The 24,712-nt window shown below is 53.7% G+C and overlaps 1 protein-coding gene across 2 annotated transcripts; it reads left to right on the forward strand.

Annotated features, from left to right (window-relative positions):
* The first annotated feature begins 1,534 nt into the window (after positions 1-1,534).
* Positions 1,535-19,973, forward strand: ECEL1 (endothelin converting enzyme like 1). 2 transcript variants are annotated; one of them, XM_044676527.1, is made up of 17 exons: positions 1,535-2,335; positions 4,502-4,570; positions 4,729-4,839; positions 5,395-5,487; positions 6,712-6,836; positions 8,002-8,224; positions 9,133-9,231; positions 9,835-9,909; positions 11,011-11,114; positions 12,670-12,728; positions 13,260-13,311; positions 15,997-16,064; positions 16,361-16,485; positions 16,955-17,020; positions 17,239-17,334; positions 18,082-18,158; positions 19,874-19,973. In XM_044676527.1, the coding sequence occupies exons 1-17, from the start codon at positions 1,535-1,537 to the stop codon at positions 19,971-19,973; spliced, it is 2,343 nt and encodes a 780-aa protein (XP_044532462.1). The 2 variants fall into 2 exon arrangements, with proteins under 2 accessions (XP_044532462.1, XP_044532463.1); XM_044676528.1 differs by having other exon boundaries at positions 11,011-11,108.
* The last annotated feature ends 4,739 nt before the right edge of the window (positions 19,974-24,712 follow it).

The following is a 24,712-nucleotide window of genomic DNA, read 5'->3' on the forward strand; positions in this document are numbered from 1 at the left end:
CGGCAGAGTCCTACGCTGTCTGGGAGAGCGACTCCGACTCGGCTCCCGGCCCAGGGCCAGTCCTAGCCCCGGCTCCGGCTCCGGCTCCGGCTCCGGCCCCTCCTCAGCCGCGGCTGTGTTCTGCATCCTGGCCTGGGTAAGTCTATCCTTTCTTCCTAGATGTGCACCCAGTCTCCATCTCTAAGCATCGTTCTCTTTGCGGTCTCTCTATCTCGCTTATCTCTCTCTGTCTCTGGCTCCATCTCTACTCGGGTCTCTCTCTCCCGAGCTGAGTACGCGGGGGGGGGGCGGGGGGGGGTCAGCCTGTAGCTGCCCAGCTAGGGCTGGGGTTGGGTCTGGGGGGAGAAGCTGGGCCTCGGGAGAGACAAAGTTTCCTCAAGTTCGGGCTGCCAGGGGAGTACCTGTTGGAGCCGGGCGCTGCCCGCTGGGCACCCCAACCTCGATTCCTCAGGCTGCTCCCTCCGCTGGCTGAGGCAGGATCCGAGATCCCCAGAACCTCGGACAGTTTCGCAGGGTTGGCCAGGGTTCCGGGGAAGGGGCGAGCTAGAGAGAATAAAGCCTAGTCAGGCGGGGTCTCCAGAACCTCGGACAGCTCTCCGGGGGCAGCAGTGAGGGCCAGGCCGGGGAGGAAGAGAAAGATGGGGTAGGCAGGGAACCGAGCGACCCGGAGCTCAGAGGGGAGAAAGTTTGCTTTGCCTGTAGCTTTCCGGGGACCCTGGCTCAGCTCTGAGCGTGGAAAGGAGGGTGGAAAAGAGGATCCCCGCTCCTGGGAGGTCCTTCCTCCTGTCTCTCTCCCTCCTCCCGCTTCCCTGCTTTGTTCCCTCATTCCTCCCTCAGTCCAGCCCTGGCCGCGGGTTGTCCGGGTACAACCTGTTTGGGAATAGGCATTATCCCGCAACTGAGGCAAAGGCATTTCGACTCCCTCGTCCACCCAATGTCTTGGCCGCATCCCTGGTTACAGCGGGGAGCTGGATCTAAGGATCAGACCCAGAGGTCTCGCTTCCCCTTCTATCCCATTCCCTCAGTCTTCTCTCTCCTCAGAGCCTCCGCTTGACCCCCCCCCCTCCTCTCCCACAACTTGCCTCGCCCCTCTTCCTCCCTCCATCTCTGCCTTCCCATTTGCCTGCCTTTATCTCCCAGGGAGAGAGGGAGGGAGGGCTGAGGTCGGGGAGCCTGAAGGCAGGATGGATCCACCTGGAGGGTTCGGAGACCCCATCCTGGGCATCGAGGGTGGAGACACCCCAACCTCCGAGTTTCGAGGACTCTGGGGTTTCGGAAGGGAGGGGAGGGAAGAGAAGAGCTGGGTTGAGCCCAGCGGGGAGGTCTCCACAGGCAGCGCGACCGGGAGATCCCGTCCCTGAGCCCTGGACCCTCTTTCGTCCCCCCCCACCTTTTTGCCCTTCAGGCTGCAGCCTGGATCATGAGGAGGCAGCCGCAGCTGGTGGCGGCGGCGTCGGGGACAGAGCCGCGGCGTCTCCTTTAGCCTGGCGCCCGGGGTCAGAGAAGGGGCGGCCAAGGGGAGGCCCGTGGCGCCATGGAGCCCACTTACTCGCTGACGGCCCACTACGACGAGTTCCAGGAGGTCAAGTATGTGAGCAAGTGCGGCCCCGGGAGCTCGGGGGGCGGCTCCCTGCCGCACGGCTTCCCCCTCCCGAGGGCCACCTCCAGCTCGGGCCGCGGCGCCTCAGGGGCCGGCCTGAGCCGCTGGAACCGGCGCGAGGTGTGTCTGCTGTCGGGGCTGGTGTTCGCCGCTGGCCTGTGCGCCATCCTCGGGGCCATGCTGGTCCTCAAATACCTGGGGCCCGTGGCGGGCGCGGGCGGGGGCGCGGGGGGCGCCTGCTCCGAGGGCTGCCCGGAGCGCAAGGCCTTCGCCCGAGCCGCGCGCTTCCTGGCGGCCAACCTGGACGTCAGCATCGACCCGTGCCACGACTTCTACTCGTTCGCGTGCGGCGGCTGGCTGCGGCGCCACGGCATCCCCGAGGACAAGCTCACCTACGGCACGATCGCCGCCATCGGCGAGCAGAACGAGGAGCGCCTGCGGCGGCTGCTGGCGCGGCCAGGTGGCGGGCCCGGAGGCTCGGCGCAGCGCAAGGTGCGCGCCTTCTTCCGCTCGTGCCTCGACATGGCCGAGATCGAGCGGCTGGGCCCGCGGCCCATGCTCGAGGTCATCGACGACTGCGGCGGCTGGGACCTGCGCGGCAGTGGGGGCGGCGGGGCCCAGCGCTGGGACCTTAACCGGCTGCTGTACAAGGCGCAGGGAGTCTACAGCGCCGCCGCACTCTTCTCGCTCACCGTCAGCCTGGACGACAAGAACTCCTCGCGCTACGTCATCCGCGTGAGTGGCCCGCAGCTGCCGGGGCGTCCGGCTCCGCTCCAGGCCTCTGCCAATGGCTCTAGCACGCACGGGCACTCGCGTGCACACACACACCCGCACACCCGCACACACTCGTGCGTGCTGCCCGCCGGGATCCTCCAGGTTGCCTCGAGGTACAGGGGCTGAAGACCCTCTTCCTGGAGGCATTTGGAGCCAGGGATGGGGCTGGGATCCCAGCAAGCTGGCGTGGAGCCCTGGACTAGTCCCATCCGGGGCCCGGACCTCGGTTTCCTCAGTTGGATAGCGCTGGCTGACATTTAGATAGCGGCTTTAATGGTTCACAAATCCCTGCATTGGCCGTTACTCTCCACGCACGTTCCCCCGTCGCCGCCAGACGGTGGAAAAAGCCCAATGGCTCCACGGCAGCTCCTCTGCCTCCGAACATTCGATTCCCACACGCGCTGCTGCCCCTTGGGCGTGTGGGTGTGATCTGGGCGGCTCACCACCTCTGGGCCTTCCTCTCCTCCTCTAGAGAGAGAGGGAGCGGGACTCGATGGCTGCCTGCTTCTAAGGGCCCTCCGCAATCTTAAATCTAGGCTCTAGTGAGACTGAACAGTCAGAAAGGCTGGGTCACCCTCTTCTCCCCCTCCCCAAATCCGCTTTCTAAGCGTCTCCTGCCAAATCGGTATTGCAGACATGATTTATGCAGATTTCACAGATGAGGAAGTTGAGGCTCTGGTCTCTTCAGATGCTCAGATACTTCTGGAGACAGGGAGGGGTCAAGCTGAGATGGTGGGGGGCAAGGGAGGAACCTGGAGGGGGTTTGAGTTGTCTGAGCCGAATAGGGGTGGGCGCTTCCTCCAGAGCCATCGCTGGCTCCCAGGGCCAGAGAGGAGGACAGGGAAGAGAGAGAAGGAAGGGAAGGAAGTAGCTGAGAACGGAGGAGTGGGGAGCAGGAGGAGAAAAGGAGGGGGGCAAGGAGGGGAAGGAAGGAAGCGGGAGGTGAGGAGGTAATTTCCCCCGAGTAATTGTGGTGTTTAGCAGAGCAGCGGGGAGCCGCAATTTCCCAGGCCACAGGCAGGCGGGCTGGAGGGCGGTGGTGAGTTTGCAGCAGCGGTGGCGGTGGCGCAGGGTGTAGTCATCATCTGCCTGTGTGAGTGTGCGGGCCTGGCCGGTGTGGGGCTCAGGACCCCCTGCCGAGTGTGTTCCTGGCACTCAGGCATGGAGCTCGCCTGGGGATCTACCTCAGTGTCAGCTGCCAGGGAATTTAGAGACGGTTCCTTAAAGCACTCATTTTACACAGGAGGAAACTGAGGCCCAATGAGGGCTTCTGAGGCTTTTCCCATGCATTCTCTGCTAGGTGTGATTAGAAAGGTCACAACGATTATCCCTAGGTATGTGTGCTGGGGGGAGTGAATAATTAAACGTGTTTGTGTCTATGGCCCGCGTGCACTGAGGGACAGTGGGGTCTATCTTTTTGGTGCTCTCCCCCCTCAAAAAACAAAACCCGAAAGGGCAGCTGGGTAGCTCAGTGGAGTGAGAGTCAGGCCTAGAGACAGGAGGTCCTAGGTTCAAACCCGGCCTCAGCCACTTCCCAGCTGTGTGACCCTGGGCAAGTCACTTGACCCCCATTGCCCACCCTTACCAATCTTCCACCTATGAGACAATACACCGAAGTACAAGGGTTAAAAAAAAAACAAAAAACCCGAAATAATTTCCTTCGTTGGGTTATAGCCTGGGAAACTGAGGCTGAGAAGAGGTAGCATTTGGAGCTCGAAATGATATTAGAGGTTAGGGGGTTCAAACCCCTCATTTTACAGAGGAAAAACCAGGAGGTTAAGGGACTGGCCCAAGGTCACACACTTGGGAAGTAGGGGGCAGAGGACTGGAGAAAGAGTGTTGCCCCAGATTAAATCCGGCCTCTTCTTACATGTGTGATCTTGGGTCACTCATTCACCCCATCTGTAAGAGAAAAGAGATTAGATTTGGCCTCCCTTAAGCTTCCCCCTTCCTCCAGATCTCCAGGGTCAGAGCTGGGATTTGAATTCAGGGCCTCTGACTCCAGATCCAGCCACCTTTCCAGGTCACCCCTGGAGGGGAGGGAAGTGGTTAGAGGCCAGACAAACCCCTTGACTTCGCAGCCATGCCGCACCCTGAGACGTGCCCTTCCCCTCTCCATTCTTCCAGATTGACCAGGATGGGCTGACGTTGCCCGAGAGAACCCTGTATTTGGCCCAGGATGAAGAGAGTGAGAAGGTGAGGCGGTGGGCGGGAAGTGGGGAGATGCCGAGAGGCTGCACCCATGCTTTCAGGCCGAGGCCAGGGACAGCACCTTGGATGGGGGGTGCCCTGGCACCGCAGGCTCTGGCGTCTTCCACAAAGGCTGAGCTGACCCGCCTCTGTGGGTCCCCCAGATCCTGGCCGCCTATCGGGTGTTCATGGAGCGGCTGCTGGGCCTGCTGGGAGCAGAATCCGTGGAGCAGAAGGCCCTGGAGATTCTGCAGCTGGAGCAGAGGCTGGCCAATGTGAGTGGCCCCAGAGGCCGCCCCGAATGCCCCTGGGGCTCCCCGCACCTCTCTCACTCGGCTCCCCGCCTTTTAGGCCTTTCGGGCCGGACTTTGGATCCGGAAGTTCCGCGGGGCACGGATGGGAAGGGAAGAGGGGAGGGAAGGCCAGCCGCTCTCAGCCGCGCATTCAGCCCGGGCCGAGGCAGCCTGGACGGTTTCTATCGGCCAATCAGAGAAAGAGCACCTGCTAATTAGCTGAGCCGGGCCTGGCCATACGCAGACAGAAACTGAGCCGCACTCGGTTCCCCCGGGAGAGCCCACCTCTCCGATCTTTGGTCCGGCCTTGGGCCCCGCCCCCTCCCCAGCCCAGCCGGGATTCCCACTCACTCCCCGGCCGCGGCTCTGCCTAGGAACCGGGAAGCGCACGTCGGAGGGCACGTTAGACGGTCTGGGAAGAGGCTGTGGGGCGCCAGGAGAGTCGCGGCTGTGCGCTGGAGAGGAGGGGGGCGAGGGCAAGGCTGCAAGGCGGGAGGAGGGGCCCGAGGCCAGGGATGACTCGGTTTACTCCATCAGATAACTGTGTCTGAGTACGACGACCTGCGCCGAGACATCAGTTCCATGTACAACAAGGTGACCCTGGGACAGCTTCAACAGATCACTCCTCATGTGAGTGGGGGCCCCCCATGGGAAAGGGCGGGGCCTGAGGGGAGGGGCCTTGGAGGAGCGCTCGGGGAGTGCTCTTTGCTGGGGGCGGGTGACGAGGCTAAATAACTGGGACCTGGGAAAATCCCTGTAGAGGATTTTCGGAGAGCCTCAAGAGGAGCCGATTCAGGAATATAAGCTCTGGGTTTGGGGATGGGGAGGAGCAGCTAGGCTAAGGTTGGTGAGAGCTCTGGGTTTGAATTTTTTCTCTGCCTCGAACAATTGTGTGACCTTAACCAAGTCACTTTCCTCTCTAGTACTCAGTTGCCTCCTCTGTAAAATGAGATCATTTGGCTTCATGGGTTCTAAGCTCCTCAGGACTTCCCTAGTTCTAAATCCATGGACACGCTTATGATCCCCTCCTTACCGGAGGAGGGGAAAAGAAAGCTGGTACAGTGAGAAGAAAAGTGGCCCTAGAGTCAGGACAGCCATTAAAATCTTGCCTCTGGGGGAGGAGAGGTGGCTTGTCTTGGAGTCAGGAGGTCCTGGGTTCAAATTTGACTGTTAGTACTTCCTTAGCTGTGTGACCCTGGGCAAGTCACTAACCCTGTTGCCTTTCTAATCACTGGACCTGGAGTCAGGAAGACCCAAGTTCAAATCTAGCCTCAGACACTTACTAGCTGTGTGACCCCTGGGCAAGTTACTTAACCCCAGTTTCCCCATCTGTAAAATGGGGATCGTGCTAGCACCTACCTCTCAGGGTTTTTGTGGTGATGGACTGAGATATCTGTGAATCAGAGGGCCCGGCACATAGTAGGCACTCTATACATTTGATGATGGTGATGGTGATCTGAAGCCAGAGAGGTTAAGTGACTGTTGTCCAGTCTTCTCCCTTGATAGATGAGGAAAAGGAATTCAAGCTCCTGCAGGCTGGCCCAGACTTACTCAGGCCCTGAGGGCTGAAGGATGGATTCTAAGTCAGTTCGTTTCTGACTCCACATTCAGCACTTTTCCTGTTAGATCACAGAACTAGAAGGGAACTGGCTTGGAATCCTGACTCAGATCCTTCGAGTCTGGGTGACCCTGGGCAAGTCACTTCCTCTTGCAGAGACTTGGTTTCCTCACCTGTGAAGTGGGACCGATACGGCTCAAACCACTTGCTCTTTAGGGTTCTTGGGAAGGAAGCACTCTGTGAATTTTGAGCTCTGGTTATCCCCTCCTGCCCTTGCCGTTCTGTGCCTCCCGCAGCTCCGATGGAAGTGGCTCCTTGACCAGATCTTCCAAGAGGACTTCTCTGAAGATGAAGAGGTGGTGTTGCTGGCCACAGAGTACATGCAGCAGGTGTCCCAGCTCATCCGCTCCACACCCCGCAGGTACCTACCTGGTGGAGGGAGGGTGGGAGGCTCACCTGGGCCCTGGCTGGCTGGTCAACCCAAGACAGCGGCATGGCAGCCCCTAGTGGTCCTCCACCTCCAGGGAGCCAAGGCTGGCTCTCCATGCCTTCCCCATACAGCCAGCTCTCGTGTGCCCCAAAATTCCTGCCGGAGATTCCTACAGTAGGGACTTGGCTTCTGACTGGACACTCCATATGAAGGAAGTGCCTGGAGCCTCTTCCATCCCTCCTCCAGAAAGCACCAGGGTGGCAGCATGGGAGTCAGGAGACCTGGGTTCTAGTCCTAGCTTGGCCAACAACTCATTGGGTGGAAATTTCGACGAGTGATTTCACCTGATTTCAACAACTATAACAACCACCCTGTTTTCCTCTCTGGCTTCTGAGCTAGATTCTACCCATACTCTGTAGCTCCATGTCCAGAGCTGTGTTGTCCAAGACAGATCTGGGTTCAAATCTTGCCTCTGACCTTTACTAGCTGTGTAACCCTGTGGAGGTCTCGTCCCTTCCCTGGGCCTTTTTCCTCATAGGCAAAAAGGGAAGAGTGCTAGCTGCTCTCGAAGGGCTGCTGAGAAGCCTGGATGGGATAAAATAGCACTCTGGAAACCTTGAACTGCCCTATAAATATCCATTATTGTCTTCCTCCTCTTTACCATCCTCCTCATCCTCATCTTCATCACCATCCTCCTCCTTCTCCATGAAAGGCTTAATGTGCAATGACTTTGATATCAAAAAGAGCTGAATTCAAGTTCTGCCTGTATCATAGGCTGGCTGTGTGACCCTGGAAAAGTCCTTAACCTCTCAGTAACCCCAGGAGCTCTCCAATGCAGTTGTGGTAAAGCAAATTCTAGTATGCACCGGTAGGGAATGATTCAGCGAGTGCAAACTGACCAGAAGATATTACTGATGTCAGGATGAAAGGCGATGGCTTTGGCGAAAGGACTTTGGAAAGCGGAGAGCTGTGCAGATGGGCGATGCCGCTCCCATTCTGGGCTCTTTGTGGGGAGAGGAGGCGAGGGCTCTGCCCTGTTTCCCCCCAGCCTGAATGCCCGGGTCCTGAAGCTCACAGAGGCTGAGCCCAGAGCAGCCTGGCTCCCTCAGCCCCCAGCCGTCTTGCCCTGTCGAGCCTCCTCTCATCCCTTCCCCAGGATCCTCCACAATTACCTGGTGTGGCGGGTGGTGGTGGTTCTGAGTGAGCATCTGTCCCAGCCCTTCCGAACAGCACTGCACGACCTGTCCCGGGAGATGGAGGGCAGCGACAAGCCCCAGGAGCTGGCCAGAGTCTGCCTGGGCCAGGCCAACCGACACTTTGGCATGGCCCTCGGGGCCCTCTTCGTGCACGAACACTTCTCAGCAGCAAGCAAAGCAAAGGTTAGACCTGCAGCCAAGGTGGGTGGGATTCAGAGAGCCTTGGTCTAGGGTCTGTCTTGGGGATCAGGGTTCAAATCCTGCCACTCTCCTCCTAGGCTAGATGTTTAGGCAAGCCTCTTCAACTCCAGACTCCAAGTATTGGAGGATTAGATTCCAAGGTTTACTCGTCTGCAAAATGGGCATAGTTCCACCCTGGGACAAGTCATTTAGCTTCTTAGAAGGGCTCAGTCTGCCTGTTGTGGGGTAGTGCCTGCCCTACCTTTCTACCCCATACACCTATGAAGATCCAGTTTAGTCGATGGCAAACCCCTTGAGGGCAGGGCCTCTTTGGATCCCCAGAACCTAGTCAGTTCATCTCTTACTAAATGCTAGTGAAAACTCCAAACCTCTAGAGAGAACCTTTCTGAACCTCGTCTATCTCTCCATCAGAAGGATTAGAACTTGGTACCGTGGAGTCAGTAGATGGAAGTACCATCTCAGCTCTTTTGCTGAATGTGACCACAGATCTGTGGGATCCAGTTCCCTAATTTGTGAAATGAAGGCGTTGGAATAAGTGGCCTTGAAGGGCCCTCCCACCTTGATTTATGATCCTATGATCCTAGTGGTCTCCAAAGACCCTCCTGGCTTGAGCTCTATGACTTCTGTTTCATAGGCGGGGAAACTGAGCCTTAAAGAAGTTGAATGACAGATTCTGGGTCTGAAAGGTTGGGGCAATGAGGGATGAGAGGGACCTAGTGGGTCCCACAGAGGGTTCACTGGGGTGGGCTGAGACAGCGAGAAGGAGCTGCCTGGGATGATGAGATCCAGGGCTGAGGCCCCACCTCTACACTTCCTGACTCCAAGCTGTGGTGGCTGGCCTGAGGGTGGGGATCTCCTCTGACTCCCAACACCCACCCCAACCCTGGCAGGTACAGCAGCTGGTAGAGGATATCAAACACATTCTCGGCCAACGTCTGGACGAACTGGACTGGATGGACAAGGAAACCAAGGCAGCAGCGAGGGCCAAGGTACCGGGCCAGAAAGGGGTGGTTTTGTGGAGAAGGTTGGTTGACTTTACTTCCAGGGAACATGATGGCTAGGGCCCACAGGGTGAGAGGGCAACTACCCATCTTCTTGACCTCATTCTCCCCTCAATCCCCTTTGCACACAGGGGATAGGATGCCTCACCTCTCCTGCTGCCTCCCTAACCCTAACTTGGTGCCCCTCTGCTGAGGCAGACTAAGCTGAGGATTCTCTAGGACCCTGTTGGCAAACCTATGGCATGCATGTTGGAGGGGGCTGTTCCCTCCCCCTCTCAACGTGCACCTGAGGACATTTCTCCCATCATCCACCCCTCTGCCCAGGAGCCCAATGGGAGTGCTTCCTCCCTCCTCTGTCTGGGGTAAGGTGGGGGCTCACATGCTGCGTGAAGGTTGCAGTTTGAGCACTCAGTCTCTAAAAGGTTCACCATCACTAATCTAGGAGTTGCAACTCCACCCTTACGCCCAGGGCTTTTGCCCGGCCCTCCCTCAGTCTCAGGGGATGAGGCCCTACATCCCTCTCAACAGGGCATGATCATGTCCTCCAGAATCATGCTGTGAGCCCTTCCCCATTCCCTCTTTTGTCCTCAGCTCCAGTACATGATGGTGATGGTGGGGTACCCTGATTTCCTGCTCAAGCCAGAAGCCATTGACAAGGAGTATGAGGTAAGGGGCCCCTCAGCCCTCCCCCAGCTGCCATGGTTCCCTGGCAAGCTGGGTTATGGGAGGTCCAGGGAGGAAGTCTTTTGGGAGAGCTTCTCACCCTTCCCCAGTGGCTCTGGTTGGGCCACCCCCACACAGAGCAGCAGGAGCTGTCACAAGGACCCCAAAGCCTCTCATCATTAACTACAGGGTAGATATGGGAGGCAGGCAGGCAGACTGGGGCAGAGTGGAGAGAACTCTGGGTTTGGGATCATAGTTCACAGGCTCAGATTTAGAGCTAAGCAAGAGCTGGGAGGTCATCTAACCTGTACAAAGGAAGAAAGGGAGGCATTAAGAAGTCAAGGGTCACAAAGCTAGGAAGTATCTGAGGCAGGATTTGAATCCAGGACTTCTTGACACCAAATCCTGAGTCATGTTTTAGGTCACACAGGCAGTGAGTGGAAGAACTCAGACTTAAACTCAAGCCTAGGCTCATAGATTAAGAGCCTGAATAGACTTAAGGGATGGAACCCCCCCCCTCCCATTCTATGGCTAAAGAAACTGAGGTCCAGAGCATCAAAGTGTCTTGTCCATGGCCACATAGCTGTGTGTATATGAAGCAGAATCTGAACCCAGGACTTCCTGACCCCCCCCCCCCCAAGTCAAGGGATCTCTTCTTTCACTGAGCCAGGTTTTTTTTAACTACACCATTCAGCATCTCTAAATATACTTCTGGGAAGGCCTCAGTTTCCTCAACTGTCAAGTGGGGATAAGAGTATTTGGGCCCCTTGTTTCAAAGGGATTGTTGTGGGAAACATGCCAGGGAGTCATTCATTGACCCTTTTTAGCCCAGGCATTGATGAAGACTTGCCTTGGGATGCATAGATAGGGAATAGGGGCCATATCTACCAGTCCCCTCCACCTCATAGCCCAGGCCCAGCTCAGTGCAGCCCAGCTCTTCCCCATAGCCCAGACTACTCTGCCTGAACTCCCCTGGCTTGGCCAATGCCCTGAGCTTGCCTAGCTCTGACTCAGTGACTCAGCCCATCGCAGCTCTCCTCTTCCTCCTCCCCCTGTTCTTCTTCCTCATTCCTTGTCCTTCCCTTTCCCCTCTTCCTCTTGCAGTTTGAGGTCCATGAGAAGACCTATTTTAAGAACATCTTGAACAGCATCCGCTTCAGCATCCAGTTATCAGTCAAGAAGATCCGGCAGGAGGTGGATAAGTCCGCGTGGGTACCATCAGCTGTGAGCTGGGCCCAGCAGGGTGGAACCCAGAGAGAGTGGTCAGGCTGGGGGCTCCAGGGCAAACAGGCGAGGCTGTAGATTGGGGCTTTCAAACCAGGATGGGAGAGCCTCAGCAGCTATCCCTGTTCCAAAGCTGGACCAGGAAGGCCTGTGCTATCCAGCCTCTGCTAGGATAACTCCTGGGACTAGGACTCACTGCCCCACTCACAACCCCTTCTGCTCCAGGATGGTTCTTTTCAAGGGCAGCATTTCTACCCTGAGCCAAAATGACTTTCTCTATAACTTTCCCCATTGTTCCTGGCTCTGCCCTCTTGGACCAAGCAGAATACATCTTTTCTCCCTTCTGTTCCACCCAAGGCCCCTGGTTCTACCCTCCAGGCCCAGGATAATCCTTTTGCCTCAGGACAGTCCTTCAAGTGTTGGAAGACAACTTTCATGTCACCTCTGAAAGCAAGACATCCCTAGTCCCTTCAACCCTTCCTTATATGAAGGACGTGCACAGATTACTCATTTATCTGTTTGCCTTTCCCCCAGATGCTCTAAGGATGGCTCTGTAGCCATCCTAAAATGTGACGTCCAGAACTGGTTGCACTATCTGAGATGTTGTCAAGGGCAGGAGACAACTTGATAACGACCTCCCTAGTGTTGGGCACTTCACTGCTCTTAAAAAACAAAACACTTACTTTCTATCTTAGACTCTATACCAGGTATCAGTTCTAAAGCAGATGGGTGGTGGAGGGTTAGGCAATTGAAGTTAAGTGACTTGCCCAAGGTCACACAGCTAGGAAGAGTTGGAGGTCACATTTGAACCCAATCAAGGCCTGATTCTCTATCCACTGTGTCACCTGGCTGTCCCTGCTTTTAATAAAGCCTACCATAGTATGAACTCTGCTAACTACCTTTGGCAACACTATTGGCTTGAGGTCCACTAAAACCCTCAGATCTTTTTCATAGGACTATTTTTTTGGCTTTTACTGTATCTGATTATTGGCAAATGTAAGGGCACTGTGGCCTGAGGAGCTTACAGCCTAATGAGAGAGATGAGATGTATACAAACATTACCTGAAAGTAAGATGGGTGGACATGAGCAGGACAGAAGACAGAGGTGATAGTGGCTCAGGGGAGAGAAATTCATGAGGAAGATCAGCAAGAGGCCTCTGAGCAAGGCTGCCAGGACCAAGAATCTCTTGTAGACCCCTCTCCAGAGTCCACCCCGTCATTTCACATTTGAGGAAACTGAAGTCCAGAGACGTTAGATGACTTGTCACACTGGTAGTAAACAGCCAGAGTTAAGATTTCACCTGGGGTCCTCTGACCCTAGAAGCCCCTGGCACTGGGGCTGTCCACTGTATGATGCTGCAAGGATAGCCACCTCTTGCTGTCTGTTCCTGGAGCAGTAGTGTGAGTATGGGGCTGAGGGGGCAGTAATGCCAGGGGATCTGGTGGCAGGGAGGGGACAGATCTGGCCTATCCCAGAGTGCAGGACCTCAGGCTTGTCTCTGGCTGGATGAGCCTTTGTGAAGGACACTCTTTTTGTAGGTGGCTGCTCCCCCCACAAGCTCTGAATGCATATTATCTTCCCAACAAGAACCAAATGGGTAAGCAAGAGACAAACGGGTCTTTGGGGAGTCTTCTGCCTCCCTGAGCTTTCACTGACTCAAGCGATAGGGCTGCCATCCACAGGGGTACAGATCTGGAGACATCGGAGAGGCACTGGGGCAGTAATAGACCTGATCCTGGGAGGGGGCACTACTGTAGCTGCCTTGGGAGAAGGGGAGGGCAATAGTTATCACTCACTCACTTGATACTCTGGGCCAGGGGCCAACTGGAAGCCCCCTCCTACTCCAAGCTTTGCCCCTTTCCTGCAGGAACATTCTAGTTTTACGGAGTTACTTGCCTTGCTGCCCAGTGGGCAAAGGTTTGTTTTTTTTTCCAGATCTTTAGGGAACCACAGGAGAGGAATGTGAAGGGGGCAGTTGGGAACCAGATTCTACTAGGAGGCAGCCTGAGGGAGGGGTGGTGGTTAACAGCTGGGGCCTGGGGAGATCCAGGGCATACACCATCCTTTCTGGAATAGGGGGCCGAAGAAGGGTCCCTACCTATTCTGATCTAAGTACTTTTCTATGCAGTGTTCCCAGCTGGCATCCTCCAACCTACTCTCTATGACCCTGACTTCCCACAGTGAGTATTTCCAGGGCTTGTTCTCCTGGAAACTCCACCCTCACCTCATCCCTCCTTGCAAGACCTTGCCCATGGAGAATCTTTGAGAGCTGACCCCAGCCTCCAGCCCACCTTGGGTCTTAGAACCACTGGACACTGGTGAGAGATTAGCTTCTGCAATTGGCCTGTGGCTCCCAGAGGTAGAGAAGGGATCAGAGGAACCAACATTTAGAGCTTCAAGGGTTCTCAGACGCTGTCTAGTCCATCATTTTACAGATGGGGAAACTGAGACCCAGAGAGCTTAAGTGATTTGCCATGTCCCCTTGAGGGAAGAGAAGTACAATGAATCTAAACCCGAGTTACAACTGGTCAGCCAGAGCTGGAACTAAAAGCCAGAGTCTCTGACCCTGGGCCTGGGTCTCTACAGCAATGGTGTCCAAACGTTTTACTTAGCATTCTCCTTCCTAGCAGTAAAATGTTGTTGAGCCTCACTAACCCTCTCCCCCTCCCCCCGCATATGTGTATTTATTTTTGTTCACTCATTTCAGTCATGTCTGACTCTTTTGTGACCCCATTGGGGGTTTTCTTGGCAAAGATACTGGATTGGTTTGCCATTTACTTCTCCAGAAAATTTATAGATGACAAAGCCCGATTTACAAATAGGGTTAAGTGACTTGCCTAGGGTCACCCAGCTAGAAAATAAGTCTTCCTGACACCAGGCTTGGCTCTCCATGTACTATGGCGCCACCTAGCTTCCTACAATATATGTATACTTATGGATAAATTACATATAGATGTACTAGTGCACTAACAATTATACACTATAAACTTTGTGCAAAATATGGAAGGATCGGCTAAAGATGAAGTAGTATTTGAGTGTAGGTTTTGGGAGGCAATTAGAATTAAACCTAGAACTGCCCTATAGGAAAATCATTTTAACAGCTGAGTGGGGAGGGCAGTGTTGGGTGGACTGGACTGGACTGGGGAAATCGTAGAGGCAGGGAGACGCATGAGAAGGCTCTTGGAGTTACCCAGATGAGAGGCAGTGAGGGCTTGATGCAGGGTGATGACTGTCAGTGAAGAGAAGGGAACAGACTCCAAAGGTGTTGTGGAGGGAGAAATGACAAGATCTGACAACTATTCTGATATTTGGGGTAAGAGAGAGGGATCATGGATACTGCAAAGGTTACAAGCCTGAAGGCAATGGGAAGGGATTAAGCTCTTATGATGTGTCTGCTAGACTCCAGGGACTGTGTGAAACTCTCTATAGATATTATCTTGACTTCTCTCTCTCTGTCTCTCTGTCTCTCTCTCTCTTTGTCTCTCTCTCTGTCTCTCTCTCTTTCTCTCTCTCGCTCTCCCTCCCTCCCTCTCTTTGTTAAACCTTTACCTTCCATCTTAGAATCAATACTAAGTATTGGTTTCAAGGCAGAAGAGTGGTAAGGGTTAGGCAATGGGAATTAAGTGACTTGCCCAGGAGTTAGGCAGCATTTGAGGTCAGATTTGAACTCAGATCTTCCCAACTCTAGACCTGGTACTTTACCCACTGTGCTAGCTAGCTGCCCTAAATGATCAAATTCTTTTTTTTTATTAGACATTTATTAATATTCATTTTTAATCTGTTTCTATACTTTATGCCCCCACTTTCCCCTTCACCCCCCGCTCTCCCCCCACCCATGGCCAACGCACATTTCCACTGGTTGTAACATAATGATCAAATTCTGAAGAAGAAAACCAAGACGGAGTAGTATCATGATGACCTAGAGGGAATTTCTAGAAAGATAGTGTCAAAAGCCTCAGAGAGATCAAGAAGGATGAAGACTGAGAAAAGACCACTGGCTCTGATCATTAGGAGTCATTGGGTAACTTTAGGAAAGACAGTTGAGTATGGGGTCAAAGAGAAAGAAGCAATGAAGAGGTTGGGAGAATGGAAAGATGGTGGAGTCCAAAATGGATTGAGGAAAGTCCAGAAGTCTGAACAATGAGAGATGAAGAGAACTTACTCACTTGAGGGTGGGAGGCACCGCTACAGGGAGGGAAGGGGGAGAGGCTAATAGGCTCTGGGGGTGTTTGTCATGAGTCATGAGGAAATATGGGCTGCGAAGCTTCCTGGGGCAGCTTGGGTCATACTAATCCCAAGAGCAGCTCCAGGGAAGGCCAGCTGTGAGAGTGGGTTGAGTGGAGAAATGTAGAAATTGCATTCAAGACTAGACTATGATTAACTATGGGAGAGGGGAAAGGTAACGTGCAGCCCATCTTCACTCCCTCTCATTGCTAGATCTGCCCTCTGGGGTCGAACCACGTCTCTTCTCAGCTTTGGAGATTATTGCTGCCAGGATGAAAATAATAGTAGGGACCATTTCTAGGATCCTTTAAGATTTGCAGAGCACTCAAATATGTTGACTCATTTGATCCTTATAATAACTCTTTGAGGTTCTATTATTACCCCCATTTTACAGATGAGAAAACTGAAGCTCAGGGAATTTTAAGTGCCTTGTCCAGGGTTAGAGTGCTGGGCAGCCTCTGAATTGGGATTTGCACTCAAGTCTTCTTGACTCCAAATCAATGACTTCATCCACTACCCAATAAGCTCAGTAATGAAAAGGGGTCCTGGTTTTCTGATCTTCAGTTTCTGGGTGGGATTTTTTTGAAGGAGGGCAAGGGAGTCGTCCCAACTCCTGACCTGATACTGTCTGGTGCCCACAGATCTCTGAACTATGGGGGTATCGGCACTATCATTGGGCACGAGCTGACCCATGGCTACGATGACTGGGGTAAATGAAACTCTGGATTCCCACAGTTCCTCCTGGCTGCCCACCCAAAGGTCTTGGGGCTTGGACCCATGACTATATTTTCTCTATCTCCTCCCTCTCCCCCCACTCCGGGGACCCCCAGGGTTCACCTTGCCTGGTTCTCGCTGGTCCGAGTGTATGTATGGGTGTCTGAGAACCCCGGACCCTTAGATCACCAAATCTCTTGGTTGAAAGCACAGGGTTGGGGCAGGGGCCTGGGCTGAACCCAGGACAGAGAGCAAGAGTCTCAGGAGCTTAGGGATTGTGGTCCCCCACAGGGGGCCAGTATGACCGCTCAGGGAACCTGATGCACTGGTGGACGGAGGCCTCCTACAGCCAGTTCCTCCGCAAGGCAGAATGCATTGTCAGCCTCTACGACAACTTCACGGTCTACAACCAGCGGGTAAGCTGCCTCCTGTCCCCAAACAAGGCAGGGCCATCCTCAGCTCAAGTGGGCTCCATTTCTGTGGGCAAAGAGCACTGCACATGCCCGCAGAGGAGAACAGCACAGAACTCCTGAAGACAAGAGAACCCAATCAGTATGGGACTCCGAAGAAGCAGGGATCTAGAAGGCAGCATGGAATGGGGGAAAGGAATCAGAGGATCTGGGTTCAAGTTCTGCCCCTTCCCCTTCTATAAATGTGACTTTGGGACAGTTGCCTCTTCTCTTGGGGCTTCAGTTCCTTCTCCTGTAAGATGAGGGGGTTGGACCAGTGGCCCCTAGTGTTAGAAGACTAGGCTTCCCAGGGTAGCTTTAGGGGTGCTACGACCCCCTAACGGGCTGGTGGAGGGCCTTAGCAGTGGCCAAGCAGAAGGGTCGTCCAGTTGGATGAGAAAGGAAGAGAACATTCATCAGAATAACCACTCCCTAGGTCAGTGGGAAGCACACGCTGGGGGAGAACATTGCCGACATGGGCGGCCTCAAGCTCGCCTATTATGTAAGTGCTGCTCAGGTTTTCCCCCCAGCCCTCAGCTCCTTCCTTCATGGTGTCCCTGCAGGGGAGGAGGGTTCCCCCCCCACCACCACCACAATTTCTGTTATTTTCCTGGCACGAGGGAATACCTAAGTGGAGGAGGGTCCACTGTCCTGGGTCCAACTGGGGCTTGCCAGGTTTGCTGTGGCCCCAGCCCTGAAGAATTCTGTGTGCCTTTTCAGGCTTATCAGAAGTGGGTTCGGGAACACGGCCCAGAGCATCCCCTCTACCGCCTCAAGTACACCCACGACCAGCTGTTCTTTATTGCCTTTGCCCAGGTACTAGCCAAGAGCCCCGTGGGTCTTCCTCCTACCTTCATTTATTGTTCACAAAGCTGAATTCTATAGGAAAAGGGTATGTGTTTCGGGTGGGGTGAAATGAGCATTTCTATAGCACCTACTAGGCGCCACACACTGGGCTAGGCAGGTGCTGTTATTATCTCCATTTTGCAGATGAGAAAACTAAGGCAGACCATGTCTGAGGCAGGATTTAAACTCAGATCTTCCTGACTCCAGGCCCACCACTCTGTCCACTGTCCCACGCAGCTATCTGTCTATCATCCCCCTGCTCGTGGAAAGCTGGGTCTTTGAGAAAGAGGGAATGAAACCCTTCTCATTCCCCTGCCTCGGTTTTCTTTCTGTCCCCTGCCTAGTAGGGTTGACTGGGAAGCCAGGGAAATGCGAGCTCCAGTCCTGTCTTAGACGCTTGCTGTGTGATTTGCCAAATCACTTTATTGTCTGAGCCTCGGTTTCTCCATGTGTAAAATGGGAGGTCTGGACTGAATGGCCAATGGGAGACCTTCCAAGTCTAGGTCTAGGATCTCTTGGCCTTTTGACAAGATGGCGGCTGAAGGGACTGGACATCCTGATGGTTGGAGAGCTCCGAAAGTCACTGTCTGGGTCCTGCAGGGCCAGTCCTGGAGGCGAGGGGACGCGAGGGAGCAGGGGGGGCTCAGGGGACTCCAGCTGCTCAGCCCTCCCAATCCCACTCTCTCTTCCCACTCTTCCACCTTCACTTTGGCTTAGAACTGGTGCATCAAGCGGAGGTCCCAGTCCATCTACCTTCAGGTGCTGACTGACAAGCATGCCCCAGAGCACTACAGGTACCGAGTCCTCCTGCCCTGCTTCGGGATGGATCTGCTGGGAGGGACTGTCCCAAGGCACAGAGAGTTCTGGGAGGGGGCGGGGACAGAGGAGCCAGTGGAGAAAGAATGCTATATTGGGAAGCTGGCAGGCTGGGTTCGAATCTCAGCTCTGACACTCACTGGTGGTAAGACCACGGACAAGGCCACTAGGCCATTCTGGGTCTCAACTTTCTCATCTGAAAAAACGGGCTTAACAAAGAGGAAAGGGCTTCCAAGACCTTAGAGCACTGTGTACTTGTGAACTACTATTCTAGTCATGGCGGCCATTAGCTGGAGAGCTTGGGTTCAAACCCGGTGTCCTGGGAAAGGCATTTAGCTTCTCTCTTTAAAAAATCTTACCTTCCGTTCTGGGTCCGAGGCAGAAGAGCAGTGAGGGCTGGGCCATGGGGGGTGGGGGTGGGACTTGCCCAGGGTTACACAGCTAAGAAGTGTCCGAGGCTAAATTTGAACCCAGGACCTCCTGTCCTAAGACCTGACTCTTAATCCATCGAGTTGCCCAGCTGCCCTGAGTTGCTTAGCTTCTAAGAAACTCGCTCTAAGTTTCAGAGAAGATGCTAAGCTGACCTGGGTAGAGAGAGGAAGTAGAGCTCTCTGTTAGCACTGAAGTCACAGGTCCAGCCCCCATCTTGATTCTAAGCATGACAGCTAACTTCTCTGGCATTGCACGGTTCACAATGATCTCACCCATCATGCTCCTTTGAGGCAGGTATTATTATTATTACTATTTTAAACCCTTACTTTCCATCTTGGAGAGGTAAGTGACTTGCCCAGGGTCACACAGCTAGGAAGTATCTGAGGCCAGATTTGAACTCAGGACCTTCTCTTATCTCTAGGCCTGGCACTCTATCCACGGCACTACCAAGCTGCCCCCAGTTATTATTGTATCATCCCCATTTTACAGATTAGGAAACTGAAGTTAACTGGGCAGGGAAGCCATCTCTTGGGAGAGTATTGACTGGTCAGACTCAGTCATCCCTAGATGTAGAACATGGATGCAGGCAACAGGTGTCAGCCTGAAGAGTGGCCACATCGGGCAGAATTGAGGACGGTCAGGAGACCCTCCGAATTCCGTCCGTACCTCTAACGAGGAACACCAGGCTTTCGGGGAGTTGCCATTTTTCTGACTTGTTCTGCATCTTCTTGGGTTATAAAAGTGGATTCAGTGCGCTCATTTCCACGTCGGCCTTTGGATCTCTTCCACGTTCTCTCGTTTCCCCCCGAGGCTGACCAGTCGGGGCTCTTTGGTGGCCGACAAGCCCGAGCCATGATGGTGGAGGCTCGGCTGCTCTGAATGAAAGAGAGGGAGGAAACGGGAGACTCTAGACAACGGAAGGCTGCGTTAAGGCTTCTCACTCTTGGTCCCGCTTGCGGGAATTGACCGCTTGGCAGCCCTTACATGGCCTTCAAGTTTACGCCTTGGGTGTCTTCGTGTGGAAATGAGAAGTAACGACAATCCCGTTTGAGGTGCTTAGAATAAAAGATGCACAAAAGAAAAGGGACCTCAGAGGCCATCTGGTTCCACTCCCTCATTTTACCAACGAGGCCCCTTGAGGCCCAGAGAGAAGTTACTTACCTAAGGTCATACGCATAGTTGTAAAAGAGCAGAGCCAGGATTTGAACTCGGGCTTTTGGACCACAAGGGTAGCCATCTCTTGACTTCATTCTCCCCACAGGGTGCTGGGCAGTGTGTCCCAATTTGAGGAGTTTGGCCGGGCCTTCCACTGCCCCAAGAACTCTCCCATGAACCCAGCTCATAAGTGCTCCGTGTGGTGAGGCCTGGGTGCCTCGATCCCTTCCCTGCCCGCCGCCCCCTTCCCCTGAGCTCAGCAAGCTTACTGCCCCCCCTGTCCCCTCACTGGGGGGCAAGGAAGGGCTTCGGGGGCTATGGCAGGGCTCCAGAAGAAAGGGAGGGCCCTCCTCTCCTCTAGGTTTCTCATTCAGGGGACCACAAGGTAGAGGCCATCCCACTCTGGTTGCTGCTCTGAAGGACGCCCGGGGTCGGGGTAGCCGTGAGTTAGGGAGCCTGGGGCCGGGCGAGGCATGTGCTTGGCATAAGACGTTCAGACTGGGTTGGGGGTGGTGGTGGGGACAATTCGGTGCGAGTCTCATTGCTTGTCCTCCCCAAAGCAGGAAGGGGCTGGGAGGATGCATCTGGGGGGCGGGTCTTAGCGAGGACCATAAAGGAGGAGGACCCTGGGCCCTGGCACCAGGGTGGGCAGAGAGGGTGGGGAGGGGATCAGGGCTACCAGCAGGGTTGCGCTTGTACATACACAATTCACTGTTGCCATATTCTTGCTGCTAAATCTCATCAATAAAGCTATGTGACCATCGGCCTCCGTTACCTGCCTCCTTCTACCCCACAAGGCCTCTGTGTGTGTGTGTGTGTGTGTGTGTGTGTGTGTGTGTGTGTGTGTTTCAGGGGAGGCCCCCCCCCCGCCCACAGGGAGCACAGAATTGGGGATGGGGTCCTAAGGGAGCAGCCATGCAGACTTGTCACTGTCTTTGAGGCTTCTCAGGTCCTGGGTGCAAATGATATTGAAAGTCAGCTTGGCCCAGTGGAAAGAGACTTAGCTCTGAAGTCAGAGGACCTGGGTTCAAATTCCACTTACTGGCCATGAGATTTTGGGCAAATCACTTCATTTCCTTGGGACTCAGTTTCCCCACCTGTAAAATAAGGTGGTGGGCTCAATGAGGACCCCTCTCTAGCTCTACAGTTCTGTGCTTCTGGTCTCAGAAATAAGATTCAAGGGGTCCTAAGTTAGGACCCTGGATTTCTTCTCCAAACAGGTCCCAGGGGAGGGGATCTAGCTGGAAAAGTGCCTGAGAGAACCCTCAGTCCAATCATCTCATTTTGCTGATGAGGAGATGCAGAGATGGGAAGGGGCTTCTGTCCTCAGTTTCCCCTTCTTTTCTTTTTCCTTGACCTGCTCTGTCCCACCCTACTTCCAACCCCCCCCCCGTCCCTTCGTTTCCTCCTCTCAGGCCCCCAGGGCTCCCTTACAAAGTGGGGCTCCTTCCAGACAGGCAGGAGCCCTATAGGACTCCAGGCCAATGAAACCTCCCCTGTTCTGCCCTGGCTTTCAGGGAGCTGGGGACAAGGTCCATCTCCTGGTGGATGCTGGCTCTTAGCTTTCTCCATGGTGCCTGCATGCCACTGCTTCCATCATGAATGAATGAATGAATGAATGAATGAATGAATGAATGAAAAGGCACTTGCTAAGCGCTTCCTATGTGTCAGGCATTATACTAAGCAACTGTAACACATACCAAAGTGAGATAGTCCCTGCCTTAAGAAGCTTACATTCCAACACACAAAGGAGGGTGCAGCTGCATGGTGGGTGGCAAAGTCTGTTCATTCTTGGTCTTCTCAGAATTAGAAGTCCCTCTTCCAGGGCAGTTAGGTGGCTCAGTGGATAGAGAGCCAGGCCTGGAGATGGGAGGTCCTAGGTTCATCTCTGGCCTTAGACACTTCCTAGCTAGCTGTGTGACCCTGGGCAAGTCACTTAAGCCATTGCCTAGTCCTTACCTCTCCTCTGCCTTGGAACTGATCTTAGTATTGATTCTAAGACACACAAGAAGGGTTTTCAGAAGTCCTTGTTCCTTCAATATTTCTCTCGCAAATTCTTTCCTCTTCCAAACTCCTTGTACCACTCACTTTGCTTGCCCTCCCAGCCCCCAGGAGGGGCTCTCTCCCAAATGGCCTCCTCTGCCACCCCCTAATCAGTGTCAGGTCTTACTAAGCCCCCCATTCACTGTCGGGACCTCTTTTCTCATGGATCTCCCATGAGCGAAGCATCGGTTTGGTAGGGTGGGAAGACAATTGGTTTTGAAGTCAAAGGATTCGAGATTGGATGGCCTTGGGCAAGTAGGCTGGTCTCTAGACAAGCCAACAAGCATTCTGGGGAAAGGCAATCTCTAGTCTCTAGAAGCTCAGTTTCATGGGGAAACAGCATGCAAACAATAATATCCATACAAGATATGGACAGGATCATGGTTTTTCTCATCTGCAAAATGGGCTGGTTGGATGGTCTAATCTTTGAGTCCCCATGAACTAGAAATCTACTATAGCCTTCCTTTGCCCTCCAGACACCAAAGGGACAGGACTCAGTAAAGTCCCTTCTTGCTCCAAATTTGTGATCCTCCCCCTAGTCCAGTTCCCAGCTCTGTAAGTTGCATACCTCACACCTAAGAAGAATGGCTCAAGGAAGCATTGCCTCTGAAGAGGTTCCCTTAAGTGTGGTTTCTCAGGAAAGGGACCTCTTTTGGCATCAGGAGAGATTCAGATTTCAGATTCCACACCAGTTGGGCATTCCTAGGCAGGTACATGTTGGAGCCTCAGTTTTCTCCCCTGTAAAATGGACATCAAAATTCCTGTATCATTTATCTTCATGGAGGATGTCGTGAAGATCAATGAGACAAAGTTAAGTACTTTGCAGAACTTAAAATGCTTTACAAATGTAAGCACTTAGTAAAGAAGGAAGCTGGCCTCAGTCAGGGAGACCTGAGTTCAAGTCATATACTGATCCTGGAATTTGCCAGTGCCCCCAAACAACTCTAGGAGTCTTGATCTGCATGGGTAGAAGGGGTTCTCTCACCTGGGAGTTTCCAACTCCAAAGATGTTCTCCATCTCCCCACCCCTTCCCAAGCTAATATGACCATTTCAGAGAGTTGGAGCAGGGATTCAGAACTAGAAGGGGCCTTAGAGGACCTCAGCGCCAACCTTTTTTCATTTTACAAAGGAGGATCTTGGGTCTAGAGAGAGAGGAAGGGATTCTCTCGGTATCCATAAGAAGGAAGTGTCTGAATCGGGTTTCAAACCCTGGTCTTCCAGACCACGAGTAGACAAACTTCTAGTTCCATCACTCACTAGGTGTGTGATCTTGGCCATGTCCCATAACCTCCCTGTTGGCTTGGGATTTAGCAGGAGAATAAGGGAGGCATGGGGCAGGTAGGTGGCTTAGAAGATCAACAGCCAGGCTTAGCGATGGGAGGTCCTAAGTTCAAATCTGGCCTCAGTCTCTTCTAGCTATGTGACCTTGGACAAGTCCCCTAATCCCCATTGACTAGCCCTTTGTCCTCTTCTGCCTTGGAACCAATATACAGTATTGAATCTAAGATGGAAGACAAGGGTTTAAAAGAGAGAGAAGAAGGGAAGCCAGTTTGAAAGGCAGGAGGGGGATTGGCTTTAAAGGGCAGATGTTTCTAGGTAGCCGATGGCAGCTGGACATGCTCTGTTCTTCCAGCAGGGTCACCCACCTCCGTGGGAGCTGGTGCTCCTGATCATGAGTGGGGGCCGTGGGCCGTGTCCTCTGCCAGGTGCGGCCCCAGCAAGGAGCGTGGGGATGTCCCAGGGCTCCTTTTCCCGTTAGCACAGCTTCTGGACAAAGGTGGCTGGCGGCCAAGCCCTGGGTAATGGGAGCTTGGGATCCAGCTGGCTCCTGTCCAAGGCTGGCTCAGGATAGCACGTTGAGGACATAAGTCATGTCACACAGCCTCAGCACTCCTGATTCGTCCAACGAGTTGGTGGCTGGCCACCGCCACTGAAAGTGCAAAGACGTGAGCCGTCCATCACTGGGGAGCTCTAACCCACGCCCACCTCTTTGGGCCTCTGTGGCCTCACCTACAAAGTAAAGAGCATCCCACTTTACTTGATTCAAGATGGCGGACTTCACTAATAGATCTCTTGACCTACAAAGGGGGCAGAGCACTAGACTGGGAGCCAGGATGTCCCGGGTTCAAATTCTGATCCTGCCTTTGACATTTACTAGCCATGTGGCCCTGGGAAAATGAGAAGAGTCATAGATAGCATAGCATAGATTCAGATCTGGAAGGGACTTTAGAGGATATCAACTCCAATCTTTTCATTTTACAGAGGGGGAAACTGAGGACCAGACAAATTATATTACTTTTCCCATGTCAATAGCTATGAAATGGCAGAAGCAGGATTCTTCATTTTTCTCATATGTAGAGTGAGGAGGTAGGACTAGATGGCTTCTAAGGCTCCTCCCAGCCCTGGCTATGGTTTGAAAGCCCAACACTTCCCTCCTGTCCCCAGGCCCATGAGACTGTAATTTCCTAGAGAGCAGGGACTCTCTCTTCATGAGTTGGACTTGGAATCATAAAAACATGGGTTGAAATTCCCATTCATATACCTGCCACCTATGAGACCTTGGGCAAGCCAATCAAGCAGCAATCATTTAGTAAGCACCTACTGTGTGGTGAGCTCTGTGCTAAGTGCTGAGGTTACAAATAGAAGGAGGAAGCAGCTTTTGCCTCCAAAATGCTTATGTTCTCTAGGCAGAGACAACCTGTGTATGTCTAACAGGAACTTATGAAACTGTGTACATTATAAATATGAGGCAGCTAGATGGCAAAGTGGATAGAGTGCTAGACCTGGAGTCTGGAGGACCCGAGTTCAAATCTGGTGTCAGACACTTCCTAGCTATGTGACCCTGGGCAAGTCACTTAACCCAATCCTTTGCCCATCCCTTGCCCTTCTGTCTTAGAGTTG

This window comes from Gracilinanus agilis, chromosome 4 (genome assembly GCF_016433145.1).
Source record: "Gracilinanus agilis isolate LMUSP501 chromosome 4, AgileGrace, whole genome shotgun sequence".
NCBI lineage: Eukaryota > Metazoa > Chordata > Mammalia > Didelphimorphia > Didelphidae > Gracilinanus > Gracilinanus agilis.